Genomic DNA, 25,414 nt, shown 5'->3' with positions numbered 1-25,414 from the left:
TTCACTTATCGCAGTGAGGGCACCCACCAGAAGAACCTCAGTGTCCTGGCTGGATGATGGGGGTGGAGATGCTCCTTCAGGTATACTGAGCTGAGGCCATTTAAGGCTTTAAAGGTCAGCACCAACACTTTGAATTGTGCTCAGAAATGTACTGGGAGCCAATGTAGGTCTTTCAAGACCGGTGTTATATGGTCTCGGTGGCCACTCCCAGTCACCAGACTAGCTGCCGCATTCTGGATTAGTTGTCGTTTCCGGGTCACCTTCAAAGGTAGCCCCATGTAGAGCGCATTGCAGTAGTCCAAGCGGGAGATAACCAGAGCATGCACCACTCTGGTGAGACAGTCTGCAGGCAGGTAGGGTCTCAGCCTGCGTACCAGATGGAGCTGGTAGACAGCTGCCCTGGACACAGAATTGACCTCCGCCTCCATGGACAGCTTTGAGTCCAAAATGACTCCCAAGCTGTGCACCTGGTCCTTCGGGGGCACAGTTGCCCCATTCAGGATCAGGAATATGATATAGAAAGTGGCTGCCTGAGCCAGACCCACCTCACTCACCACCAATTTGCCACCCCCCAAAATAACCCCTCCTGCACCAGGTGGTAGGTAGCATGTTCTTTTCCTTCTCCACCTTGCCATTCAAGGGATGAGATCATGCCCTGAGACCTCTGCAGTCTCAGCCACTCCTTGTTCAGTTCTTTTGGGGTTTTCTACCTCGGTGCCCTCCTTGCGGGTTACATGCAGGTCAAGCAGACCCCTGCAGCTAGCAGGACTTCACCCTCCTCCACTCACCAGTTGGTGAGCAAAGGGTTCAAGCTTGCTGACTTTTGCTCTGCGCATGTCTTTGCCTGCTGAGACCAGGCACATGCAGCCAAAGAAGAACGTGGAGCTGTTTAAAAGCCCTTTGGCAAAGAACCCTGTACAGTGGAACCTCGGGTTGCGAACGTGATCCGTGCGGGAGGCATGTTCGCAACCCGCAGTGTTCGCAACCTGCAGCGCCGCGTCTGAAGAGCGGCAAACCATTGAAGATGACCCTAGGTCTGGCAGACCGTCGACGAGCAGAACGGTTTCAAATGTCGACAGAGTTTGTGAGTTATTGATGCGGGATCGGCGTTTGTCCGTCCGAATGATGGCGGAAGAATTGCATATTCCACGTGAAATTGATACTGAGGTTACTGAGTTGTCCCACCCTCCATGTTCTCCTGAACTGGCCCCACCGGATTTCTTTCTTTTTCCAAAACTGAAATCTGCACTGAAAGGGCACAGATTTCCCAACATTTCACACGTCCAAGCTGCTGTGACGGGAACTGAAAGCAGTATGAAAAGAGGACTTCTCCATAAGTTTCCAACAGTTCTACAAACTTTGTCAACAGTGCATTGTATCAGAGGGGGCCTACTTTGAAGGCTTGTAAGGCATGTATGTTCGAATGTCTCTCGCTGTCTGATTTCTGTGACCATTCACCAAACTTTCCGGTTGCACCTTGTACAAACATAGACCCGATTGCTCCTCAGACTCAGGAACGATCACAGTGCCATTTGGAACATTTTGGTCTGTCACTTTGATAGCTGCCTCTTGTGTCATCTCTCAGCATCCTCAGACTACAGTTCCCGGGACTCTGTGGAAGCCATGACTGTTGAGAGTGGTGTAACACTGTCTTAAATGTTTGAGACCAGAGCTACAATTCCCAGCACCCTTAATGAACTACAATTCCCGGGACTGTTTGGGTGAAATCTTGTACTTTAACTATATGGTGTATATGCAGTCTCTCTCTCTCTCTCTCTCTCTCTCTCTCTCTCTCTCTCTCTCTCTGTGTGTGTGTGTGTGTGACAAAATGGTTCCTTTTACTCTTCTGTGTGTACATTACTGTACTTTCTAACACGCCCCCCCCTTCAGCCACGGTGATTTTTCCCTTCCTCGCCTTAGCGCTTCCTGAGCCGCGGCCATTTACTGCTCCGCTGCCCCTGCCCCCAGTCCAATCTTACAAGATGGCAATCAATTAACGGCGCACTCCATCACAATAAAACCATTGCCCACCCTGAGATAACTCTTTTTAATTGTTTTCTTACATTATAACATTTTGAGAGAAACTTCGGCGGCTGTAAGTTATGGCATTTAATCTCTCAAAGTGCTAAGAATTTAATGGCTTCCTTCCTGCATGCAAAGTGCCCCCAACACGACTCCCACTCGGAAAATTATATCTATATAAAAGGGGGGACTTGGGAGGAATAGTAAGAGGTGGCGCCCTGCAGTCAAAGGGGCAGTGGAGTGGGGAAGGGTGCTGGGCTCAGAAGCGCCAAGGGGGCACGTCACCCACTTGTGGGGACCCCAAACTCTGGATTCCCACGATGGCGATGGTGCTGAGCTCTCGTATTTATTGCAGGGGTGCAGGTGGGAAGATATTGCCTTGCAATATGTTATCAGCAGTGCCTGATGCTCAATGGTACTGGTAGGGCAGAAAGCAAGGAGACTCTAAGTTGGCAGAACCAAGGACAGGCTGTGGTCTAAACCACTGAGCCTCTTGGGCTTGGCGATCAGAAGGTCAGCGGTTTGAATCTGCATGATGGGGTGAGCTCCCGTTGCTCTGTCCCAGCTCCTGCCAACGTAACAGTTTGAAAGCACACCAGTGCAAGTAGATAAATAGGTAATGCTGTGGCGGGAAGGTAAACAGCGTTTCCGCACACTCTGGTATCCATCACGGTTTTCCATTGCGCCAGAAGCGGTTTAGCCATGCTGGCCACATGACCCGGAAAGCTGTCTGTGGAGAAACGCCGGCTTCCTCGGCCTGAAAGCGAGATGAGTGGTGCAACCCCAGAGTCGCCTTTGACTGGACTTAACCGTTCATGAGTCTTTTACCTCCCCCTTTTTTACCTCTCTTGAGTTCTGCAATGGACAAACCTAAGACTAGGGACGATGAAACAGAAAGCCAGGGACCCCCCCCCCTTGCCATATTGCTTGGCAGTAAGAAGGCAGGTGGGGATTGGGGGAAAACAAGGTTGGTGAGGTGGTGACCCTCATGGTAATTTACCCTTGATTATTGATTTTCCACATTTTCCACACAAAGAAAAAAAGAAAAAACACAACAGAACACGCAACAGACAATAAACTAAACACAAAAGAAAATTATTACTTCAAATACCTAAATCTCTTAACATTGATAACTGACTTCCTCGAATCCCCTCTATCTGAATTTCATTGTATCACCTGTTTAACAGTTCTCCAACTTCATATTTCTAAAAATATTAACTCCAATTTACCCTTGATTATTAACAGTTCTTCAAAACCAGCCCAAGCTGTGCGTGAAAAGACAGGGTGTACATTACACATAACCTCCAATATTTCTCCCAAGAAAATAGGGACATCCCATGATGATGATGATGATGATGATGATTATACCCCACCCATCTGACAGGGTTGCCCCAGCCATTCTGGGTAGCTTCCGGCATATATAAAAAACATAATAAAACATTTTTAAAAACTTCCCTATACAGGGCTGCCTTCAGATGTCTTCTAAAGGTTGTCTAGTTACTTATCTCCTTGGCTCAGGGTGTGTGTGTGTGTGTGTGTGTGTGTGTGTGTGTGTGTGTCGCATAACTCCACACCCTCCAACATCTCTCCGATGAAAATAGGGACGTCCTAAGGGAAAGCGGGACATTCTGGGATCAAATCAGAAACTGGGGCAGCTTCTGAAGAGGAGGTTAAGGGGTGATATGATAGCCATGTTCAAATATATAAAAGGATGTCACATAGAGGAGGGAGAAAGGTTGATTTCTGCTGCTCCAGAGGAGCGGACACGGAGCAATGGATCCAAACTACAAGAAAGAAGATTCCACCTAAACATTAGGAAGAACTTCCTGACAGTGAGAGCTGTTCGACAGTGGAATTTGCTGCCAAGGAGTGTGGTGGAGTCTCCTTCTTTGGAGGTCTTTAAGCAGAGGCTTGACAACCATATGTCAGGAGTGCTCTGATGGTGTTTCCTGCTTGGCAGGGGGTTGGACTCGATGGCCCTTGTGGCCTCTTCCAACTCTATGATTCTATGATTCTATGATTCTGTAAATCTGGAACCGTCCCTGGAAAATAGGGAGGGTCTGATTACATGGCATGGAGATATAGCCAGCCTATATTTACATTTACACAACCGGATTGCTGAAATGCACTCTATGCGGGATGTCTGTTGCGCCTTGTGTGGAAGCTGCAGTTAGTGCAGAATGCTGTGGCACGATTGCGGACAGGAGTGAGGCCTTGTCAGCACAGAACACTTGTGTGCAGAGAACTGCACTGGTTTCCGATTTACCACCGAACCAAACTCAAGGTTATCATTAGTGTATAAAGCCGTTAACAACTTGGAGCCAGTTTGCCTATGAGAGCGCCTTACCCCATTGTGTGCCCATTGGCCGCTTTGAGCGGAAGAACTGGCACTTCTACGGGTGCCAAGTTCCAATTCCGCCTTTGCAAGAACTCAGCCATTTCTTGTGGCGGCACCTGCACTTTGGAACTCCTGCCGATGGAGCAGGCACCTTCACTGCACTTTCCCCAGTGCCTGGTAAAAATGTTTGTGTTTAAACAAGCGTACCCAGATGCTTAGAAAGTTGAGGCAATTTTAAAGTTTTTGTTTTTATTAAAAAATCTTTTGTGTGTTTTAAAGCACGGCAGTGATTCACCCCCTCGATGTCCTTGCTTTAGCTTTTTGTAAACAGCTTGGAGGTTTTCTTACAATCAAGAAGTACATACAATTTTATGGAATAAAATAAAACAAATAAATCCAGGGTGGGGGGACTTTAGACCTGGGTCAGGCCTCCCTGCCTGACCCTTGGGACTCTTGTCCAGGCCCCACCCACTCCCTAAGCCCCACCCACTTCCTTGGCCCCACCCCTAAAGGCCCTTTTCTACACCCTCCTCTCCTGTTTTTTGTTCAAATTGCAATATGCTCTTGATCTGTGATACTACTTCTTGCTTGCCTGGAGGGAGAGATGAGCGCATTGGTGTTCGCAGAACATCTGACTGAACATCAGTTACTGTACAAAGGGAAATCTCATCTCTTTTGTTCCACCTGGCCCCACCCACCACCAGAATGCGGCCCCTGGAAGTTTGCCAACAGGGGTATGCTGTTTGCATGGGGTCATGTTGGAGACCAGACGTATTCCCACATCCCGAGCTTCAACTCCTAGAATAATACAGTGGTACCTTGGGCTAAGTACTTAATTCGTTCCGGAGGTCTGTTCTTAACCTGAAACTGTTTTTAACCTGAAGCACCACTTTAGCTAATGGGGCCTCCTGCTGCTGCCGCGCCGCCGGAGCACGATTTCTGTTCTCATCCTGAAGCAAAGTTCTTAACCCGATGTACTATTTCTGGGTTAGCGCAGCCTGTAACCTGAAGCCTCTGTAACCCGAGGCACCACTGTAATGCACTCAAGTTCTCTGAGTGTGGATCCTTGCAGAACCATAACAGTGCTGCCCACCACACGAGAAGGAAATGTTTGCAGGACTCAGGGAACTCACACACAGCCTAGGTTGGAGAGATGCAAAAAGGGGCAGAAAAAAACCTCTAAGGTTGTGCCCCCCCAAAAAACCCCCCAGAGAAGTGAGCATGCTGCTCAGCCCCAGAATGCTGCCTGGGAACAGAATGGAGTATTCTTGAAAAGGGCATGATTGGGACCCGGAGAGGGAGAACTATAATATTTTGTTGCAGGTCTCGCTTGTGCCCATTCCGCCCCCCCTTCATTTCTCCTGCAAGACCTGCCCATTTTCACTTAAGGTTGCACTGCTATGTGTGTTAGTTTTCCGAGTCCTTCAACAACAGGGGAGCATGAGGACCTGCAGTTGCCATAAGGAATGTGACTGTGCAGAAGTCTGCTGAATATTGCTTTGGCACTAAACCCAACCTCTCTCCCTGCATGCATGCCTGCACTTCTGTTCAAGCCCCTTTTCACTTTCAGTGACGCATTGCATTTCTTTTGAAGCTCTTTCCTCCCCTGGGGTGCAGCCATGGCTTTGCGATGGAACCGTCAGCAATATTTTTAAAATTGAAGTATTAAGCAGCAACCCCCCCAAAAAAACCCACTCCTATATGCCATTTATTTGTACATTGCTTTTCTGTGCTTTAAAGGTAAAGGTAAAGGGACCCCTGACCATTAGGTCCAGTCGTGACCAACTCTGGGGTTGCGGCGCTCATCTTGCTTTACTAGCTTCCGGGTCATGTGGCCAGCATGACTAAGCTGCTCTGTTGAACCAGAGGAGCGCACAGAAACACTGTTTACCTTCCTGCTGGAGTGGTACCTATTTATCTACTTGCACTTTGATGTGCTTTCCTGCTAGGTTGGCAGGAGCAGGGACTGAGCAATGGGAGCTCACCCCGTCACGGGGATTTGAACCGTCGACCTTCTGATCAGCAAGTCCTAGGCTCAGTGGTTTAACCCACAGCGCCACCCGCGTCCCTTTCTGTGCTTTACCATGTCTCAAACAGTTTGCAGTACAGTGGTACCTTGGGATGCGAACGGGATCTGTTCAGTAGCCCCGTTCGCATCCCGAAGCGAACATAACCTATGTCCGCGCGTCTGCATGTTTCGGCGCTTCTGCGCATTCGCGTGATGTCATTTTGACGGCCTGCGCATGCGCGCGCAGCAAAACCCGGAAGTAACACGCTTCGTTACTTCCGGGTTGCCACGGAGCGCAACCCGAAAATGCTTAACCCAAAGCGTATTCATCCCTAGGTATGACTGTATAGTGATACCTTGGTTCTCAAATTTAATCCGTCCTGGGAGTCCATTCAACCCCCAAAATGGTTTGAAAACCAAGGTGCGGCTTCCTATTGGCTGGAGCTTCCTGCACTCAAGCGGAAGCCGCGTCGGACGTTCGGCTTCTGAGAAATGTTCGCAAACCAGCACACTCACTTTCGGGCTTGCAGCGTTTGGGAGCTGATTTTTTCAGGAGCTAAGCCGTTTGACTATCAAGGTACCACTGTAATGCCCTATGTTGCTCTTAGCATCTGTCTGTCTTGAGAGACAATAGTGCACATCCAGGGATGAAATCAGACTGGTGCAGAATCACAGCGCCTGCTGTGGCTGCAATAACTCATAACTACTGTTTCCCATGTTGTTTCTGCTGCATTAGCAGCCCTGAAATGACCTCCCTGGGGCGCAAGCCTGGGCAGTGTGTTTGGAGGTCCTGGGCTGCCCAGACGTCAAGACCCGCCCCCCGCCCCAGCCTCGCTGATGCAGTCCAAAGGAAAGCAGAGAAATATGCGTGGCACCAGCTTGGCTGCAGAAGGAGGCGTGCAAGGCACCATCCAACCGTCTTGAGGTCTCCACTTAGATGTCTATGATATGATGATATTCATGAATGACTGAATTCAGGGTGTATGAGCAATGGTAGCTCTGGGAAGGGAATAGGGATCTCCTAACAACTTTCGGCACCCTTAACAAACCTCAGCTCTCAGGATTACCTGGGGGAAGCCATGGTATGATATTGACCTAAATATATGGCACCTTATATAGACCTGTTTGCTGAGCACAAACCCTGTAACAAGTCAAATGGGCCTATGTATTTATAATTATACACTGGTACCTCGGGTTAAGTACTTAATTCGTTCCGGAGGTCCGTTCTTAACCTGAAACTGTTCTTAACCTGAAGCACCACTTTAGCTAATGGGGCCTCCTGCTGCTGCCGCGCCGCCAGAGCACGATTTCTGTTCTCATCCTGAAGCAAAGTTCTTAACCCGAGGTACTATTTCTGGGTTAGCGGAGTCTGTAACCTGAAGCGTATGTAACCTGAGGTACCACTGTATACTGTATTTTTCCGTGTATAACACAACCCGTTTTTGGGACTCCAAAATGAAGAAATCCCCCATATGCACTATCCGTGTATAAGACGACTCCCAATTTTAAACTTGGGGGGGGGGGGGAAATATATAGTTTTATAAATGGAAAAATACATTATTTTATTGTAGTAGCCTGACCTGGCACTTTGCAGTAAAGCATAAGGAGTAAAATAAAGTGTATGTGGAAAGAAAAATTGAAGCGCCTTTGCTTAAAAAAGTGGCATAAAAGGCTTAAAAACCCAGTATTATTAACTATTATAAACAATTCAGCGTTTAGCATATGCAACATAAAGGGATCCCCCCCCCCTTTAAACTGCACCTTCTCTACTAGAAACCCCCCTCCCCGCAAACCTGAAATCCCTAAATAAAATCCCTCCAACTCACTTTTTTTAAAAGGAAGCTCGTTTAGACAAAATTTTCCCAAATACCTAAGCATAACCTATGATGTAGGTTAGTTTTCTTTTATCTACTTGATTCCTGCCACCGTCACCACGCCTCGCCTGTTGACGGGCGTAAAGGGGGTGGTAAACCGATCTCAACGCCTTTACAAACGCAGCAACAGAACCAGTTTGAGGCCTAAAGGAAAGGCGGGAGTAGCCGGCTCCACGGCAGCAGCCCAACCAACGTGCCTACAACGTTTCCCTCCTTCCCCAGCCTTTTATGAATGAACTTTGGGCGCTCTTGTGCTTCTTTTTTTATGAATGGGAGTTTCAGCCGTGAATGAATCTTAGAGAAGCTCGCGCGGATTGGCTCGGGGCGCTCAAGCCACGCCCCTCCCCGGCCGGATAAGGGCGACGCGGAGCCTTGATTGGCCGAGCGTGTCCCCCGCCCGAGGCGGGGGGATTCCGCCCCTCCCGCTCCTCCATTCACAAAGTCAATGAAACAAAGAGAAACAGAAAAGAGTCTGTTTCTGTGAAAGAGGAAACGACTCCCGGGCTGGAGGCGGGAGCAACCTTACTCGGCGCCGTCCCACGAGAAGTAGCGTAGCTCTGTTATCGAGGATCAGCTGCCCTGCGGTGGGGGCCGACTGCAAAAACCTGGACTGACCCCCCCACTCTTTTTCCAATCTCAGGTGAGGGCAGTGCTTTTTCTTTTTGCTACAAAACTATTAAGGGTTACTCTCATTTTGACTCCAGAAAAATCACCATTTTATAGTTCAGATCGGGGAAAATAAATACAGCAAATGGACAAAAGTACAAAGATTCACCAAATGTTTAGGGGTATGCTTCCCCCTGCGCCCCCCCCGAAAAAAAGCACTGGGTGAAGGCGCGGGGAAAATAACTTTTTAAGGCAAATTGGGGTGGCGATGTCGCCTCACGTCGCAGAAGTTTTTGCTTTTTTTTTTTGTAAATTATACCGGGGACGAAAAGGACGTGGGAACCAGCTTTGGGGCCTAGTCCGGGAGGGAGCTGATTTTTGGATAGGGTGTCAGGATGTAGGAAAGATCCGGGGAGGGAGGCGGGTAGCCAAAGGAAAGGGAGACAAATAGAAAAGCGGAGTGCGTGACCAGGGGCGGGAGACTTTCCCCACGCGACCCTGATGCGTGTCTACTCGGTCTCGCTGGGTCCCGTGGGGCTTACTCCCAGGTAAGTGGGCGCAGGCGTGCAGTCTTAGGCTAAGGAAAGCGAAGGAAGCCGGTTTTGAGGAAAGCTGCGTTTTGAAGTGAGGGGGGCGGGCGGGTGTTGAAGTCAAGCCAACATGGGGAGGGCGCATAGCAATCCCGCCCCCCCCCCGGGGGGTGGGGATAAAAGTCAGTAAAGTAAGCAAAGAGAAGAGGCTGGGAAAGGGGTGGGGGGGAATAGGAGGCAAAATCCAGGAGGGAAGAGGGGTGAAGGCTAACAAGGTCCTTATGGGGTTGGGATTAAAAGGGGATTCCAAACTGGGGAAGAGATTAGGATATGCACTTGTTCTCTGTTGAGCACCCTCTTCCTCTGAAGATAGCCTTTCCTCTTCAATTTGGGTATTTCTGCTTGTAGCAGCAAAGAGAGGGTCACTGGAAGGGGCTGTAATCTCACCCTCCTTGCCCTCACCACATACGGAGCAACCACATAATATCACCTGTCTGTATGCAATTCTGCAATCCTTGTATTTTGCTCCGTGTGTCCTGACTGCTGTGGGGCACGATTTTGGTACCTGTTTGTTTCTCCTACATGCAATTCTCCTTGCAGGGTCTGCTGCCGGCCCTCCATGTTGGCGAGGGATTCGCACCCATGACTGATGGGAGGATGAAAGGGTATTTGGACCAGCAGGTGCCTTACACTTCTGCACAGGTGAGCGATGAAGGAGAATCGAACCGCCGGACCTCTTCCCTGGTCTTTCCTTGCATTTTTAGCTTTGCAGCCTGTAGATTGGACTGGAGTTGAGTTGAGCCTCGTCTTACGTAACATGCGTTATTTTTCTTCTTCTTCTTCAAATGCAGAAACCGTCAGGAAATGGCATCCTGGAAGGCAGAGCTGTGATGGCTGCACGGAAGAAATCCATGGATCCAGGGATGCCCCACGTCCCAGACCCCGAAGGTGTGTATGTGGGAGATCCTGGAGAGAAATGAATGTGGGTTATCTATGGGGACCACTTGAATATACCACCTGCGTGAAGCCTGTTGGCGCTGGAATAAAAGGATCCTGATGCAACATCGTGACCTGAAATAATGATATTTTAGTACAGCTTTTGCTCCCGTTTTACAGACTGAGGAACTGAGGCTGAGCAGGAATCCCTTCTCGTGTGACCCCCTAGCTTGTCATGGGTTGAGTTTTCCATGAGTTTTAATGCTCAGTGTTTGGCTTCTCTCTTTTTTTGACACTTCTGAAACTCGCCTGGTTTATCTTCAGTTAATGTTCTTAGGCTTCCCAATGCTGTCATTGCACAGCCTCTGGGACTGTCTGAGGGGGCTGCCTGATGCAATTGCTACATTCCTCCAACTAACAGACTTAGGCAGGACAAGGGAACTTGTAACCTCAATACCATCTGGAGAGCAACAACTCCTTCATGTGCCTTCCCCATTAGAGGTCCAGAGGGTGGCAACACAATAATCGGCCATTTCTGCTCCCTGTTTGTAGAATACTCGCCCCAGGGAGGTTTGGCTGGTGCCTTCATTATACACTTCTAGGTGCCAGGCAAAAATGTTGTTCTTCAACCAGGCCTTTGGCTGATTGACATACAGTGGTGCCTCGCAAGACGAAAAGAATCCGTTCCGCGAGTCTCTTCGTCTTGCGGTTTTTTCGTCTTGCGAAGCAAGCCCATTAGCGGCTTAGCGCTATTAGCGGCTTAGCGGATCAGCTGATAAGCAGCTTAGCGGATCAGCTGATAAGCGGCTTAGCGGATCAGCTGATAAGCGGCTTAGCGGATCAGCTGTTAAGAGGCTTAGCGGCTTAGGATCAGCTGATAAGCGGCTTAGCGGCTTGGGGAAAAGGGGGGGGGGAGGAAAAACCCCACAGGAACTCGCAAGACATTTTCATCTTGCGAAGCAAGCCCATAGGAAATTCGTTTTGCGAAGCACCTCCAAAACGGAAAACTCTTTCGTCTAGCGGGTTTTCTGTCTTGCGAGGCATTCGTCTTGGGGGCACCACTGTACGATGGTCCTTTAAATGTCTTGTGGGAGAGGGGATTATCGGTTTGTTTTCGTTTCAGTTTTCATTATGTATTTTGCACTTCTTAAACTGTAATTTTATGTTGCGAACTGCCCCTGAGATCTACGGATGAAGAGTGGCATACAGATCTAATTGTTATTTTTGTTTTAACTGCGCTGCATCGCTAGTTAGACCACGAGATCAGAAACGTGGGCTGCTTGGAGAAGTTGAGCAGGGTGCAAGCTTACCTGTAGCTAAGCTCTGCTGAATTCACCTGCGTTCCTGTCACTTGTGTGCCTGGGAGCCTCGCCGCAAGATGGGTTAGATGGCTCAGTCAGTAGAGCAGGAGACTCTGAATACCAGGGTTATGGGTTTGAGCCCCACGTTGGGCAAAAGATTCCTGCCTTGCAGGGGGTTGGTCTCGGTGACCCTCCTGGTCCCTTCCAACTCTGTGATACTATGATGATGATGATGATGATGGCGATTAATTGAATTTATATACCACCCTATAACCGGGGGTCTCAGGGCAGTTCACAGAATAAAAGCAAGATATAAAACCACAAAATACCTAATGAAAATAAAAACAACAACCTAATAGCACCCCCGCCACCCAAAAAAACATTTTAAAAGGGCATAGGATGTAAAATCGGATCAATCAAAGGCCTGGTTAAAAAGCAATGTTTTTGCCGGGTGCCTAAAGGTGTACAGTGGTACCTCAGGTTACATACACTTCAGGTTACATACGCTTCAGGTTACACACGCTTCAAGTTACACACTCCGCTAACCCAGAAATAGTACCTCGGGTTAAGAACTTTGCTTCAGGATGAGAACAGAAATCGTGCTCCGGCGGCACAGCAGCAGCAGGAGGCCCCATTAGCTAAAGTGGTGCTTCAGGTTAAGAACAGTTTCAGGTTAAGTACGGACCTCCGGAACAAATTAAGTACTTAACCTGAGGTACCACTGTATAATGAAGGCGCCAGGCGAACTTCCCTGGGGAGAGCATTCCACAGATGGGGAGCCACTGCAGAGAGGGCCCTGTTTTCATGTTGCCACCTTCCGGACCTCTCGAGGAGGAGGCACATGAAGGAGGGCCTCAGAAGATGATCTCAGGGTCCGGGTAGGTTTATATGGAAAGAGGCGGTCCTTGAGGCATTGCGGTCCTGAGCCGTTTAAGGCTTTATTGGTCAAAACCAGGACTTTGAATTAGGCTCGGAAACTAATTGGTAGCCACGGCAGTCGGACCAGGATCAGTGTAATATGCTCAAAACGCCTTGCTCCGGTGAGCAACCTGGCCGCTGAATTCTGCACCAGCTGAACTTTCCGAACCATCTTCAGAGGCAGCCCTATGTATCACGCATTGCTCTCATTCTGCTGCAACCACTCCATGGCCATCATACCCTGTCCTGTTCCCTTGCAGATCTCTTCCACGACCTGAACCAATTTCAGGAAACCTGGCTGACTGAAGGTAAGGCTGAGCTGTTGGATTCCTTCCACTGGCCAACCCCTTCCTTCCCCTTCCCCTTCATCTTCTTTGGCCACCTCCCCCCCCCCCTTCTGCTTCTAGAGACTTTTGCATATGTAGCTCAGGCTTGGGTAAACTCGGGAGTATGAATCACACCATTGTGTCCTTATTTGCTTATGAAAGGAACTTGGCAGGCCCCCCCCCAAAAAAACTTCCTTTTCCAGAATGGGCCGGTCTGGGACCTACGGTTTGTTTGCTTTAAACTTTCTCCTTCTCAGATCTGAAGATCTGCCACCTGCTTTTAAGCTTTTGAATGAGGCACACTTTGGGAAAAAATAAATTAAAGGCTTCGAGTTTCCTTTTCCCTTTGGCTTGTTAGGTTATGATATCTCTCTCCACTGTTTCTCTGCTTCTCGACTGACGTCGGCCTGGGAAGGGGGAGCCTGTTGATTCCCTGAGAGCCCAATTAATGCCAATAGTAGTTAATTGCAGTTTTGAAGTGAGTTTTTGGCTTCTGTTCTCGGAGACGGTGGATCTAGGGACCTGGCATTTTGAGAAAGGTTAAAAAGGTTAAAAATTGTATTGTTTACTTCACTTACCGTTGTTCTTGGGCAGTGGATCACCCTGGAACGTAGCTAAGATTAAGTCATAATTGCATACCATCGGCACTGATGACAAATTTTTCAAAAGAATGAAGAAAGTGTGTGTTGTAAGGGGGAATTCCACCAAGATGACTCACGGATATGTTCATATCGCTCCAGGAGATTTATCAACTGGGTGCTACAATGTAGCTTGGTGCTTTTTTCTCAGATGTCCAATAATTGCAAGGAAAATAATTTCTCAGTGGAATTGAGCATCTTGAAACACGGCTTCTGTTTATAAATACCTAAAAAGCAAACTCATGGTTTTAGAGAGAATCTTCTCCAAAACCTTCCCCCTTCCATGATTTAGGAAACTATTTTCAAAAGGTTCCAAATTATTTGAGAGTCTGAATCCTAGAAATGGGATAGATTTTGCAAAGTTGACCCAGTACACGCAGGAACAATCAATATGCACGGTGTATTCTGCTTCTGGAATTTCACTTTTCACCCTAAATATATTGCCTAAAGAATGTGCCAGTCCTGTTGGTAGTATGGTCCTTGGTGTATGGAATTGTGACACTGTGTTGTCAGCTCTATTGCAATAAACATAAGGACTAGAACCTTGGGCCTTGCATTTTCGCTTCTGCTTTTTTATTTTTCTTAAAATGCTTAGTATGTCAGAAATTCAGTTCCTGTACTGGAATTCTATGCTCTTAAGATCTGCTGATTGTGTTGGCAGTGGTTTGAGGATATCTGAGAAGAAATGTAGTATCCGTGTTTTGTATTTGTGAAGGGGAGATCTTACAGCTTTGGGGAGGAAGGAAGCTCAGAATCGAAATAGGTTTCGTATGGTGGGTCTTCGGCGAACATATATCTGACAAACAATGGGAGAGGGGGAATGGATTCTGGGTGCTTTTACTTCAGCGTGTATTCCAAAAGTAGGGCCAAAGTTTCCCCATTCCTGACCTAGAGTATTCTCACCCAGAGGATCACTTCCCTCCCTCTTCTTCAGTACTGCCAAAGTTTGCTAGACTCTTAATGTGGTTTACTCTGTATGAGCCTATCCAGCACTAGTTTAAATCGAAGGAGGCTATTTTGGTTCCAGATTGACTAGACAGAAGCACATTCTAGCAACAGAAGCAGAGCTTTGCAGCACCCAAAACGCCAGGCTGTGCCTTTGCTTGGTATCTTAAGGTCCATGTGTGTACATTTCACACATATATGAGATGAACCCCATGCACTTGGAACTGAAACTTCCAGGGATTTGAAAGAGGAAACTCAAACTTTCAAAGAGTTGCAACTCTTTGCAGCTCGGTCACATCGAACTTACAAAAGAAAAGAAAAAAAGCAATTGCCGGAACAAAATAGCGATGCAACAAAGACACGTGGATTCATCAGATTTGGGGAAATTGTGCATGTCTCTGGGGAACAGGAACAATTGGAAAATACAGATTCTGGATAGTGGGTTAGGCCCTCAGAGGAGGGCTGCCCTCCCCACCTGGAAGTGGCAAGACATACAGACTGAGAAACCTTTAACCGGATCTTTCTGGATATGCTGTGCAAAGTGGGAATAACAGCCCTCTGCTAATTGTGGATCCTCTGCTAATTGTGGAGGGTAGCTCTTTGGAAGGGACATGGGTGGCACTGTGAGTTAAACCACAGAGCCTAGGACTTGCCGATCAGAAGGTTGGCGGTTCGAATCCCTGCGACGGGGTGAGCTCCCATTGCTCAGTCCCTGCTCCTGCCAACCTAGCAGTTCGAAAGCACGTCAAAGTGCAAGTAGATAAATAAGTACCACTCCGGCGGGAAGGTAAACAGCATTTCCGTGCGCTGCTCTGGTTTGCCAGAAGCAGCTTAGTCATGCTGGCCACATGACCCGGAAGCGGTCCGCCGGCTCCCTCGGCCAATAAAGCAAGATGAGTGCTGCAACCCCAGAGTCGGCCACAACTGGACCTAATGGTCAGGGGTCCCTTTACCTTTAGCTCTTTGGAAACAGTTTGTGGAATGCAGCTGCCATCAATATCAGAATCTACAGGGGACTCAAAGAATCACAGAGCTGGAAGGGACGCTGAGCGTCGTTTAGTCCGACCAGTGTTCAAAATTAGCCATGTGCCTATTGGCCACTTGTGATCAAGTGAAGATGCCCGGGTCACCAAGATGTCCCTTGACATCTCCACCATCTGGAGGTACATGCCTGGGGATCCTTGGATCTAGACTGTTTTCACGCACTAATGCTGTAGAATGCTATCCGTGAGATTTTACCTGCGCAATCAGGATGAATTACAGGAACTAAAATGCTTTTCCCGTGCGGCCTGAGCAGGAGCAGTGAACAAGGTTATAGTGAATTGTTGCAGCTTATCTTACTTACTCCACCCTACTGCTGTGCTCTGAGTTGTGAAAAATATTCTTAATGTTATGAATGGTCCGTGTCACCATTAAGATAAAGAGGTTGGAATCGGCCAATATATACAGGGCCGGATATAGGTTTGATGAGGCCCTAAGCTACTGAAGGTAATGGGACCCTTTATATGTCCAGCTGTTGTTTGTCAACAACAAATGTCGCTGTTTTTTGTGTTGAATATATGCTATATGGAAATGAGCAAACCAGTGATATTTTAGGGAGCAGGCTAGCAGGCAGGGCCCATGACTTACATCATAGGAGCCTACACAACACAAAACACTGTTGCTGTATATAGGTTTTATTTTGTTTTTTATCTTCTATTTTGGAAATGTACATCCAGTTTTTTTCCTTTAATTTTTTTTGGGTCCTCAAGAGAGTGGGGCCCTAAGCTATAGCTTGTTTAGCTTATACGTAAATCCGGCACTGAATATATATGTGGACTGTCCCTGGATAAAAGTGACTTTTCTTCTTGAATTTCTCAGGGCTCTTAACCTAGCTCAAGGTGGTCATCTGAACTAGCCAGATATTTAACTGATAATCCATCCCTGCCAGTCCACCATTTGAAAAATAAGACTTTAGAGCCGACTTGCTCCAAAATGGCAGCTAGACATTCCCTTTCAGCGACTGCAACCTTGGTTTACAGAGCCATTTGGCCCCTAGCTTATATAACTGAGTTTCAAACACATGAGTCCAACCAGCTATGATGCAACACATGTTCCCCCATCCAAGTTGAACCCATACTGGACCTTGCTAAGCTTTGCAAATGTGCTAGCAGTTTTATTGCTGCTCCACTAGCTGAGCTCTTTTGCCGCTCCCCAGTGAGATTCAGACCCTGCCCAGCAATGTTGTGCCAGAGGACAGGCCCTGAGACAAGGGCATGGGGAGGGCTGTGGGGCCAAGGCTTCGACCCCCAACACAACAGTTAAACTCTGCGATCTCAGGTTTCTTGGCCTACATTGGAACTTCGGCGACAGGCGATGGCTGCATCTCTTTTCATAGAATCATAGAGTTGGAAGAGACCACAAGGGCCATTGAGTCCAACCCCCTGCCAAGCAGGAAACACCATCAGAGCACTCCTGACATATGGTTGTCAAGCCTCTGCTTAAAGACCTCCAAAGAAGGAGACTCCACCACACTCCTTGGCAGCAAATTCCACTGTCGAACAGCTCTTACTGTCAGGAAGTTCTTCCTAATGTTTAGGTGGAATCTTCTTTCTTGTAGTTTGGATCCATTGCTCCGTGTCCGGTTCTCTTTTGACAGGCTTTGTTCTGGGATGGTGTCAAAACGAGAGTTTGCTGGGAGCTGGCTCGGGGAATGCAGCCGATCGAATGTTAGTCGGCGTTTAGCTAGTCTTGAACGTGCCTTTTCCGCCTCCCGCTCAGCTGGGGTCGTGTGGTCCAGTCTTACCTCTGGGGTGGGTGGGGGAAAGTGTGGGAATTTTATCTGGGATCACAATGGCTTACAATCATAAAGGGCATCATTGCACAGCCGATGTTGTGATTTTTATTTGAGTGATGTGAGCGTGTTAACAGACTCTGAGAGATCCCTGCATGACAGCCTTGTAAATTACACGGAAACCACAGTCAATGGGACTCCTAAAGTGTACAGGAGCAATAGCATTGAAACAAATAACAGTGCTGCATTTCACAAGAGTAGTGCATAAAACACTTGTGAAGTAGATATAGTATGTGCAATTTTTTTAAAATAGCCTGCATTTCCATGCTGGCTGTGGAAGAGGGAAAGTCCTTTCCAACACAGCCAGTAGGTTAGTTAAAAGAAAAGCCTTCTGCCAAGTGTAGTGGCTGGAGGTGTGTGACAAGGCGATCTGTTACGAGTGGCAAGGCTATGTTCAAACCAGCAGTTTTGATTTGTGACGGATATTTATTAGCTCCTATATTTGTAATCCCAACATTGGTTTCAGGAGCTGCGGGTGGGACAGCACAGAGTTAACATATGGAACTCACTGCCACAAGGTGTGCCGACGGACACCGGCTTTCATAGAGACAAATTTACAGAAATATGCATGTCTGTCCCTCTGCTGCATTTCAACGCTGGTTGTGGAGAAGGGAAGTTTGGCAGTGGAATGGTCTCCCTCGGGAGGTTGTGAACTCTCCTTTCTTGGAGGTTTTTAAGCAGAGGTCGGGTGGCCATCTGTCATGGATGGTTTAACTCAGATTCCTGCATTGCTGGGGGTTGGTCTGGATGACCCTCGGGGTCCCTTCCAATGCTATGATGTTCCGCTTGCCTGTGGTTACCAGGCGAGCTGTTAAATAAAGCTGCTCTTTGAGAAAGAGGTCTGTTGCCTTATAGTGGGCGGCGGGCAAGATGGAAAGACATGACTATAATAACCTCTTTGTTGGATCAGAGCAAAGACTTGTCTAGTCCTGTGGCCGGTCATAAGCCTCTGGAAGCTTTTTTGCAAGGCAGGATGAGAGAGAATAATCCCCCATTGCTTGCCTCTAGTATTTGGTGTTCTGTCTTGGATCATGAAGATTCTATGTAGGTATTGGAGGCAACAGCCCTTGATTTAGGCTCCATGAATCTCTCTTTTTTATTTTATTTTATTTATGATTTTCAGTTATATACTCGGTTGCAATTTAGCTGATTGTGTGTGTGTGTGTGTGTGTGTGTACACGTGGGGCCAATTGTCCAGTGCCCCCCCAGCTCAAAGGGAGCCTCAGATTGAGAAACTGGTTCTTTTTTTGTCATTTCATTTCACAACTTTTTGTGTGTGTGCCTTGGACCAAAATGCGTTGGCCTGTTTGAAAGCAGCTGATCGCTTTTTAAAGGAACCCTCCCTGCTTCTTAGGCAATGTAGTCTCTGCTTCTTGGGTATCCTGCTAATTTTTAGCCTGTTGCAGATGTGGATTCCCTCTCCTCCTGCCCATCTTTTCCTGATTCATTATTTTATATTTTGGAGGATTGCTGGCATCAAAAACACATCTGACGGAGTCCTGTGCAGGGAAGGAACCGCGGCTCAGCGGTGGACCGTTTTCTTTGTGTGCAGAAGGTCCTTTCTGAGCATCTCTAGTTGAGAAAGGGATTGGGTAGCGGAAGAAGGAGGAAGACCTCTGTATGGAGAACCATTAGCAGCCTTGAAGTGCTTGATGCTGGGCTAAGTAGACAAAATCAGCCTGGCTCTGTATAAGGCAGCGCTCTGTGCTGTTAAGGTAGATGTTCCATCTACCCTGGATGAGCTTTCCGGGCTTCTTGGTTGCTTGCCAGTCAATCCCAACGTCTGCTAGAGAGGAATAAATTTGCCGTCTCTAGGAGGAAATGTTGAGCTCTCCTACTGTCTGGCCTCGTTCAAATGCTTTGGCCGGGACGAATGAAATCATGGCATGTTAGATGTCTTTCCAGCCTTGGCTTGAGGATACGCAGAGGTGGTGAGTCCTTTTTTTTCACAAAACCAATCGATTATCTGTTTTGATTTAAAAGGCGGGTCACTTTGATTTGAAGTTGGGACCATAAGGCTACAATCCTAGGCATGCTTGTTTTGTTAGTACACTTGAATCTAGTGGTGTGTTGCTTCTAGGTAAGCGAGCTTGGTATTTCACCCAAACTCTGGTTTTTAAGGAGATCCATGCAGAAGATGTGGTTGGGATCTGATCATCCGCTCTGAGACCCCATAGCTAATTCTCCCCTGGCCTCCTCGCTGACCCAAGTAGGGCTAATTCAGCCAGCTAGCCCTGGTGATTATCTAATGCTTATTAGATGGATTTCCCCTAAATTGATTTCTGAACTTTGAATGTTATTGTTATTCATGTTTTTATACTGTATTTTATGCTGCTTTTACAATTAAGTGTTTTAAATTTGTAGTTAGCCGCCCTGAGCCTGGTTTTTGAACCCGGAGGGGTGGGGTATAAATAAAAAATTATTATTATTATTATTATTATTATTATTATTATTGCCATAGCTCTGCATTTAGAAGGATTCCTGTGGTAAAGCAGGAAGAACTTTTTGACAACAAGAGCTGTTTGACATTGAAACGGTCTTCTTTGGGGAATACAGGGCCGTCTTTACCCAGGGGTGCAAGGGGTGCGGGGCACCTGGGCGCTGAATTCTGGGGGGGGGGGCGCCAGACGCCCGCTGCTGAAGCTGCCTAAGCTCTTAACTATCTACCAGTTATGAAATAATAAATAGTTTTGATCAAGCTAGAAAAGCAAAATACATATATACCTAGGTATTACCAAAATGTACCGTATTTTTCGCCCCATAAGACGCAATTTTCCCCCTCCAAAAATGAAGGGGAAATGTGCCTGCGTCTTATGGGGCGAATGCAGGCTTTCGCTGAAGCCTGGAGAGCGAGGGGGGTCGGTGCGTACCGACCCCTCTCGCTCTCCAGGCTTCAGGAAGCTCTGCGCAACCCTCGGAAGACCGGCTCCGAGGGTTGCGCAGAGCTGCCTGCAATCCCGGGACCAGCACAGCTCTGCCCGGCCACCGGGAGCCGGGGCGAAGGTCCGCCCCGCTCCCGGTGGCCGTGCAGAGCTGCCTGCGGTCCTGGGACCAGCGCAGCTCTGCCCGGCCACCGGGAGCCGGGGGAGAAGCTCCGCCCCGCTCCCGGTGGCCCTGCAGAGCTGCCTGCGCTCCTGGGACCAGCGCAGCTCTGCCCAGCCACCGGGAGCGGGGGGAGAAGCTCCGCCCCGCTCCCGGTGGCCCTGCAGAGCTGCCTGCGCTCCTGGGACCAGCGCAGCTCTGCCCGGCCACCGGGAGCCGGGGGAGAAGCTCCGCCCCGCTCCCGGTGGCCGTGCAGAGCTGCCTGCGCTCCTGGGACCAGCGCAGCTCTGCCCGGCCACCGGGAGCGGGGGGAGAAGCTCCGCCCCGCTCCCGGTGGCCCTGCAGAGCTGCCTGCGCTCCTGGGACCAGCGCAGCTCTGCCCGGCCACCGGGAGCGGGGGGAGAAGCTCCGCCCCGCTCCCGGTGGCCCTGCAGAGCTGCCTGCAATCCTGGGACCAGCGCAGCTCTGCCCGGCCACCGGGAGCGGGGGGAGAAGCTCCGCCCCGCTCCCGGTGGCCCTGCAGAGCTGCCTGCGCTCCTGGGACCAGCGCAGCTCTGCCCGGCCACCGGGAGCGGAGGGAGAAGCTCCGCCCCGCTCCCGGTGGCCCGGCAGAGCTGCCTGCGGTCCTGGGACCAGCGCAGCTCTGCGCCCCCATCCCGAGCGGGGCGCTAAGTCCCGCCCCGCTCGGGATGGCGGCAGAGAGCTGCCTGCGTCGCGGGACCGCAGGCAGGTCTCTGCCGCCATCCCGAGCGGGGCGCTAAGTCCCGCCCCACTCGGGATGGCGGCAGAGAGCTGCCTGCCGTCGCGGGACCGCAGGCAGGTCTACGCCGCCATCCCGAGCGGGGCGCTAAGTCCCGCCCCGCTCGGGATGGCGGCAGAGAGCTGCCTGCCGTCGCGGGACCGCAGGCAGGTCTACGCCGCCATCCCGAGCGGGGCGCTAAGTCCCGCCCCGCTCGGGATGGCGGCAGAGAGCTGCCTGCCGTCGTGGGACCGCAGGCAGGTCTACGCCGCCATCCCGAGCCGCTCGGGATGGCGGCAGAGAGCTGCCTGCCGTCGCGGGACCGCAGGCAGGTCTCAGCCGCCATCCCGAGCGGGGCGCTAAGACCCGCCCCGCTCAGGATGGCGGCACAGAGCTGCCTGCCCTCCCGGGACTGGTGCACTTCTCCCCATCGCCAGCCCCACAAGCTCGGGGGACAGCGGGGAGGCAGAGCGTGCCTTCCCACTGTTCCCCGACCTGGTTCTTCCAGCCCCGCACCTGGGGGGGAAATAAATTTTTTTTTCTTTATTTCCCCCCAAAAAAACTAGGTGCGTCTTATGGGCCGGAGCGTCTTATGGGGCGCAAAATACGGTATACTTACTGTTTCACTAAAGGACTTTCGACTTTGTGCGCTTGCTTACCAAAGACGCGCTTGTCATTCACGACGGGGCAGTGCACACGAAATTAACTCTTACATCAAAATACTATGTTACATATTGTATTGAACTGCTTTGCTATGTTTCTCCTAAGTAGGTGCCTAAACAATACTTATAAGTTTAAGTGTGGTGGTGTATACTTATATAATATATAATATAATTTATTATTTATACCCCACCCATCTGGCTGAGTTTCCCCAGCCATTCTGGGCAGCTTCCAATACTTAAGTATAAGTGCATTGTGAAGAAATGAGAAAATAAAAAAGTTTGTTTCCTTTTCCTCTCTTCTTTTATAAACAAGAGATTAAGGCGTAAGTGTGGTGTCCGACTAAGCATAGTAAAAGTTAATTTGGGGGCTAAACTAAATTTGGGGGTGCTGGGCAGATATTTGCACCCCGGCGGCGCATATGCTAAAGACAGCGCTGTTGGGGAATAGTGGACTCTCCTTCCTTGGAGGTTTATAAGCAGAGATTGGGTGGCCATCTGTCATGGATGCTTTAGCTGAGATTTCTGCATTGCAGGGGGTTGGAGTAGATGACCCTTGGGGTCCCATCGAGCTCTATAATGCTGGGGGGAGGGGGAGGAGGTTCTGCTAATGCAATGGGACTCCCCCTTTTCCTGTGTGCCCTAGGAAACTTTTCTGAGGACTCCAGAGGAGGTCAAAGCTCTGTTAAGCATGCCAAAATCTGCTGTGCTCATGAAGCAGCAGTGTTGGGTAAAATGGTAAATATGCAAACTGCCCAGATTGAAAGCCTGTACCAATTTCTTCCAGAAGCAGAACATAGGTTTGAGGTCTGCTGAACCCTCCAAATCTCTGCTCTCAGATTGTTCCTGACAAATCTGGGTGAACTTTCAATGCCAACCTTCTCCGTTATTTGTTTCTGCCCAAGATTTCTTCCAAAAGCTGATTCCCACAGTGGAAAATATTGCATCCAGAGAAAGGGCCTAGGATTTGGCAGACATGGTTTTTTTTTCTAGATCCCCCTTCTTAAGCATGTGGTTTCAGGAGTCATTCTTGAGATTTGTTAATTCAGAATGCTTGGTGATGACAATAATAAACTCTGGGGGACATTATTTTTCAAGTCATCTTACATGGGGGAATTTTAACACCCCGTGTTTTGTAAATGACGTTAAAAAAAGAATGGTTAGAACGCAGACCTTCGAGCTGAAAAGGGCTTCTTCCCAGAACACATATTGCTTCTTTGCAACATTCAGGAATGACATGCCGGGAGAGAAGGAAGGCATTTGTAAATATTGTAATTTTTTTTGTGGCGGGGTGGGGTCTTCCTTCAACTCAACTGTCCTGAGTGAGGCAGATTTCGCATGTGGGCCTCCTGTTTCTTTATTTTGTTTATTTAAATCCTTTTAAAAAATAATAATAATATTCTGCATTTCATCGAAAAGACTTAATAGTTTTCTGTGCATTAGCCTGATTCGATTTTTCCGCTCCCATGCAATGGATACAGGACTGTCTCTTCTCATTTCTCCCTCCCCCCCCAAACATCATTTGAGTTTGATTAGGCTGATGGTGTTTCCCAAAAGTGAGCTTTTGCGAGGATTTGAACCTCCCAAAACCAAATACAGTATTCTAACTCTTCTGCTACGGGAGGCTGCCAATTACTTTAGATTCTTTCAGGCTTCTGGCTCGTGAAATCTACTCTCTCTCTCTCTCTCTCTCTCTCTCTCTCTCTCTCTCTCTCTCTGTGTGTGTGTGTGTGTGTGTGTGTGAGCCTACTAGAACCTTGAGATCCACCAATCAGAGCTCGATGCAAAATACTTGCACTTAGAACCAAGCTATTCTGATCCCAGGAATCTGCTCGGAGCGCCAAAACTGAACAGAGCTCACAATCCTTCAAATCTACTCCTAGTATCATTCCTTGCTTCCTTCACTTCAGTAGTATAATGCAGCATGGATGGGAATTATTTTGTTGGCGTTAAACATTTGGGAGTCAGAAATCGTTGCTTATCTACTTCAAATTAGCCAGAGATCTACAGCTAGATCAGGATCTGTCTTCTGCCTCTCCCTGCTATAAGGTACATTCAGAGCTGTGAACCTGTTTCGTTTCTGTGTTTTACGTTCACACCTGCTTTTTCCTGGAATGGCAGCTTATGCCTTGTATTTATTTATTTTTAAATCGTGCTTGATTGGCATGACACACCTAGTAGATGTCCATATGAAGTCATTACCTTCCATTCAAATAATACTAATGAAATGGTGCCCATCGGTAAACGCGATGAGCGGGTGCTGCAGTTGCCCAAATGTAGCGTTAAAAATAAAAAAAAAGATAAAAGCTCTGATAATGGAAGAGGAGGGGCTGAATAAAGGAGATTGCGGGAACAGTTTTGCAATTGATTCCACTTCCCAGGGAAGTCCGGGAATGGTAGTTGCTTGAGGAATGGAGGTCCACAGTACAGTGGTACCTCGGGTTACAGATGCTTCAGGTTACCTACGCTTCAGGTTACATACGCTTCAGGTTACAGACTCCGCTAACCCAGAAATATTACCTTGGGTTAAGATCTTTGCTTCAGGATGAGAACAGAAATCCCGCAGCAGTGGTGTGGCGGCAGCAGGAGGCCCTGTTAGCTAAAGTGGTGCTTCAGGTTAAGAACAGTTTCAGGTTAAGAAGAGACCTCCGGAAGGAATTAAGTTCTTAACTTGAGGTACCACTGTATTCCTTGGGGGAAACCACGACTGTGTAAAGTGGCATGATGCCACTTTAAATGTATAGGGTACAGAAACCGCTTAGAAGGGTGCCGTCACATTTTGCTGTATAACTTTCCTTCTAGTGGGGCTACTGTAAACTGACCCTATAATCCTTGGGTGTAGGGCAGTATACATAAATTGAATAACTTTCAATAATAATACCTACTACCAGACCCTCCGAATATCCCTGTTTTCCAGGAACAGTCCCGGATTTACAGAAGCCGTCCCGGTTTCTGAGTTGATCCCAGAATCACCACTTTTCCTTAGGACATCCCTATTTTCATCAGAGGAATGTTGGAGGGTATGGAGTTATGCGACCCCTGAGCTAAGTAACTATATAACCTTTAGAAGACATCTGAAGGCAGCCTTGTATAGGGAAGGGGTTGTTTTAATGTTTAATATTTTTTTTATATAGTCCTTTTTCCTTGTCTTTGGAGAGGCACTGCCAGCGACTGTGGACAATAACTGTCTGACTTGGGAGAAGGCAGTGTCCTATATTTGGTATTCCATTTTCAGTTTTCCAGCTTCCCCCCCTTTCCTTTCATTAGTCCAAGCCAGGTCGAAGTTGTGTGGAATATCCCTTTAATTCAGTGCCATGTGGAAGGCATTAGAAAGCACCAGCCTCTCAGAGAAGTTCTATTTATACTACGCAAGCGGAAACAAGACATGCATATGAAAGAAACATGAATTGTCCAGGGATGGGGTGGGGGTGGCTCAGGGAATTGAGACTGATGGATTTAAAGTGCAAGTGAAACCGGGCAGTGGATTGCTTATTTTTATCATTTCAGAGATATTACATCATTTTATGTGACATGGTAGCATTTTAGAGCTATCCCTGGTAAAATAATAATTTGGTATGACTTGTTCTTGGCCTGCTACCCTAGATCTGCTTTGTTGGCATCTTTCTGCCTTGAGAGACAATGGAGTGCGCTTCTGGGGGTGGCGTCAAACTGCTGATGTCCTGCTCCTTCTGGGGTAGT

General features: G+C 48.4%; 2 protein-coding genes across 6 annotated transcripts in view; both read left to right on the top strand.

The window, feature by feature from the left end:
* Positions 1-25,414, top strand: part of MEOX1 (mesenchyme homeobox 1) — a 91,620-nt gene that overhangs the window by 63,349 nt on the left and 2,857 nt on the right. The window lies entirely within an intron of this gene.
* ETV4 (ETS variant transcription factor 4) overlaps positions 8,625-25,414 on the top strand; it is a 39,279-nt gene continuing 22,489 nt past the window's right edge. For 2 of the 5 annotated variants that reach the window (XM_083470026.1, XM_083470024.1), the window contains exons 1-4: positions 8,625-8,882; positions 9,979-10,080; positions 10,230-10,326; positions 12,794-12,841. In XM_083470026.1, coding sequence (XP_083326152.1) covers positions 10,021-10,080; positions 10,230-10,326; positions 12,794-12,841 — 205 coding nt within the window. In that variant the 5' untranslated portion in view covers positions 8,625-8,882; positions 9,979-10,020. Of the gene's footprint in view, positions 8,883-9,375; positions 9,397-9,978; positions 10,081-10,229; positions 10,327-12,793; positions 12,842-18,217; positions 18,320-25,414 lie in introns of those variants that run through there. The other 3 variants (XM_083470025.1, XM_083470027.1, XM_083470028.1) reach the window with 3 other exon arrangements.

Source organism: Podarcis liolepis (assembly GCF_965112155.1).
Source record: "Podarcis liolepis genome assembly, chromosome: 13".
Lineage (NCBI taxonomy): Eukaryota > Metazoa > Chordata > Lepidosauria > Squamata > Lacertidae > Podarcis > Podarcis liolepis.
Note: the sequence above shows the minus strand (reverse complement) of the source record. Positions and strands in the feature narration are given on the sequence as shown.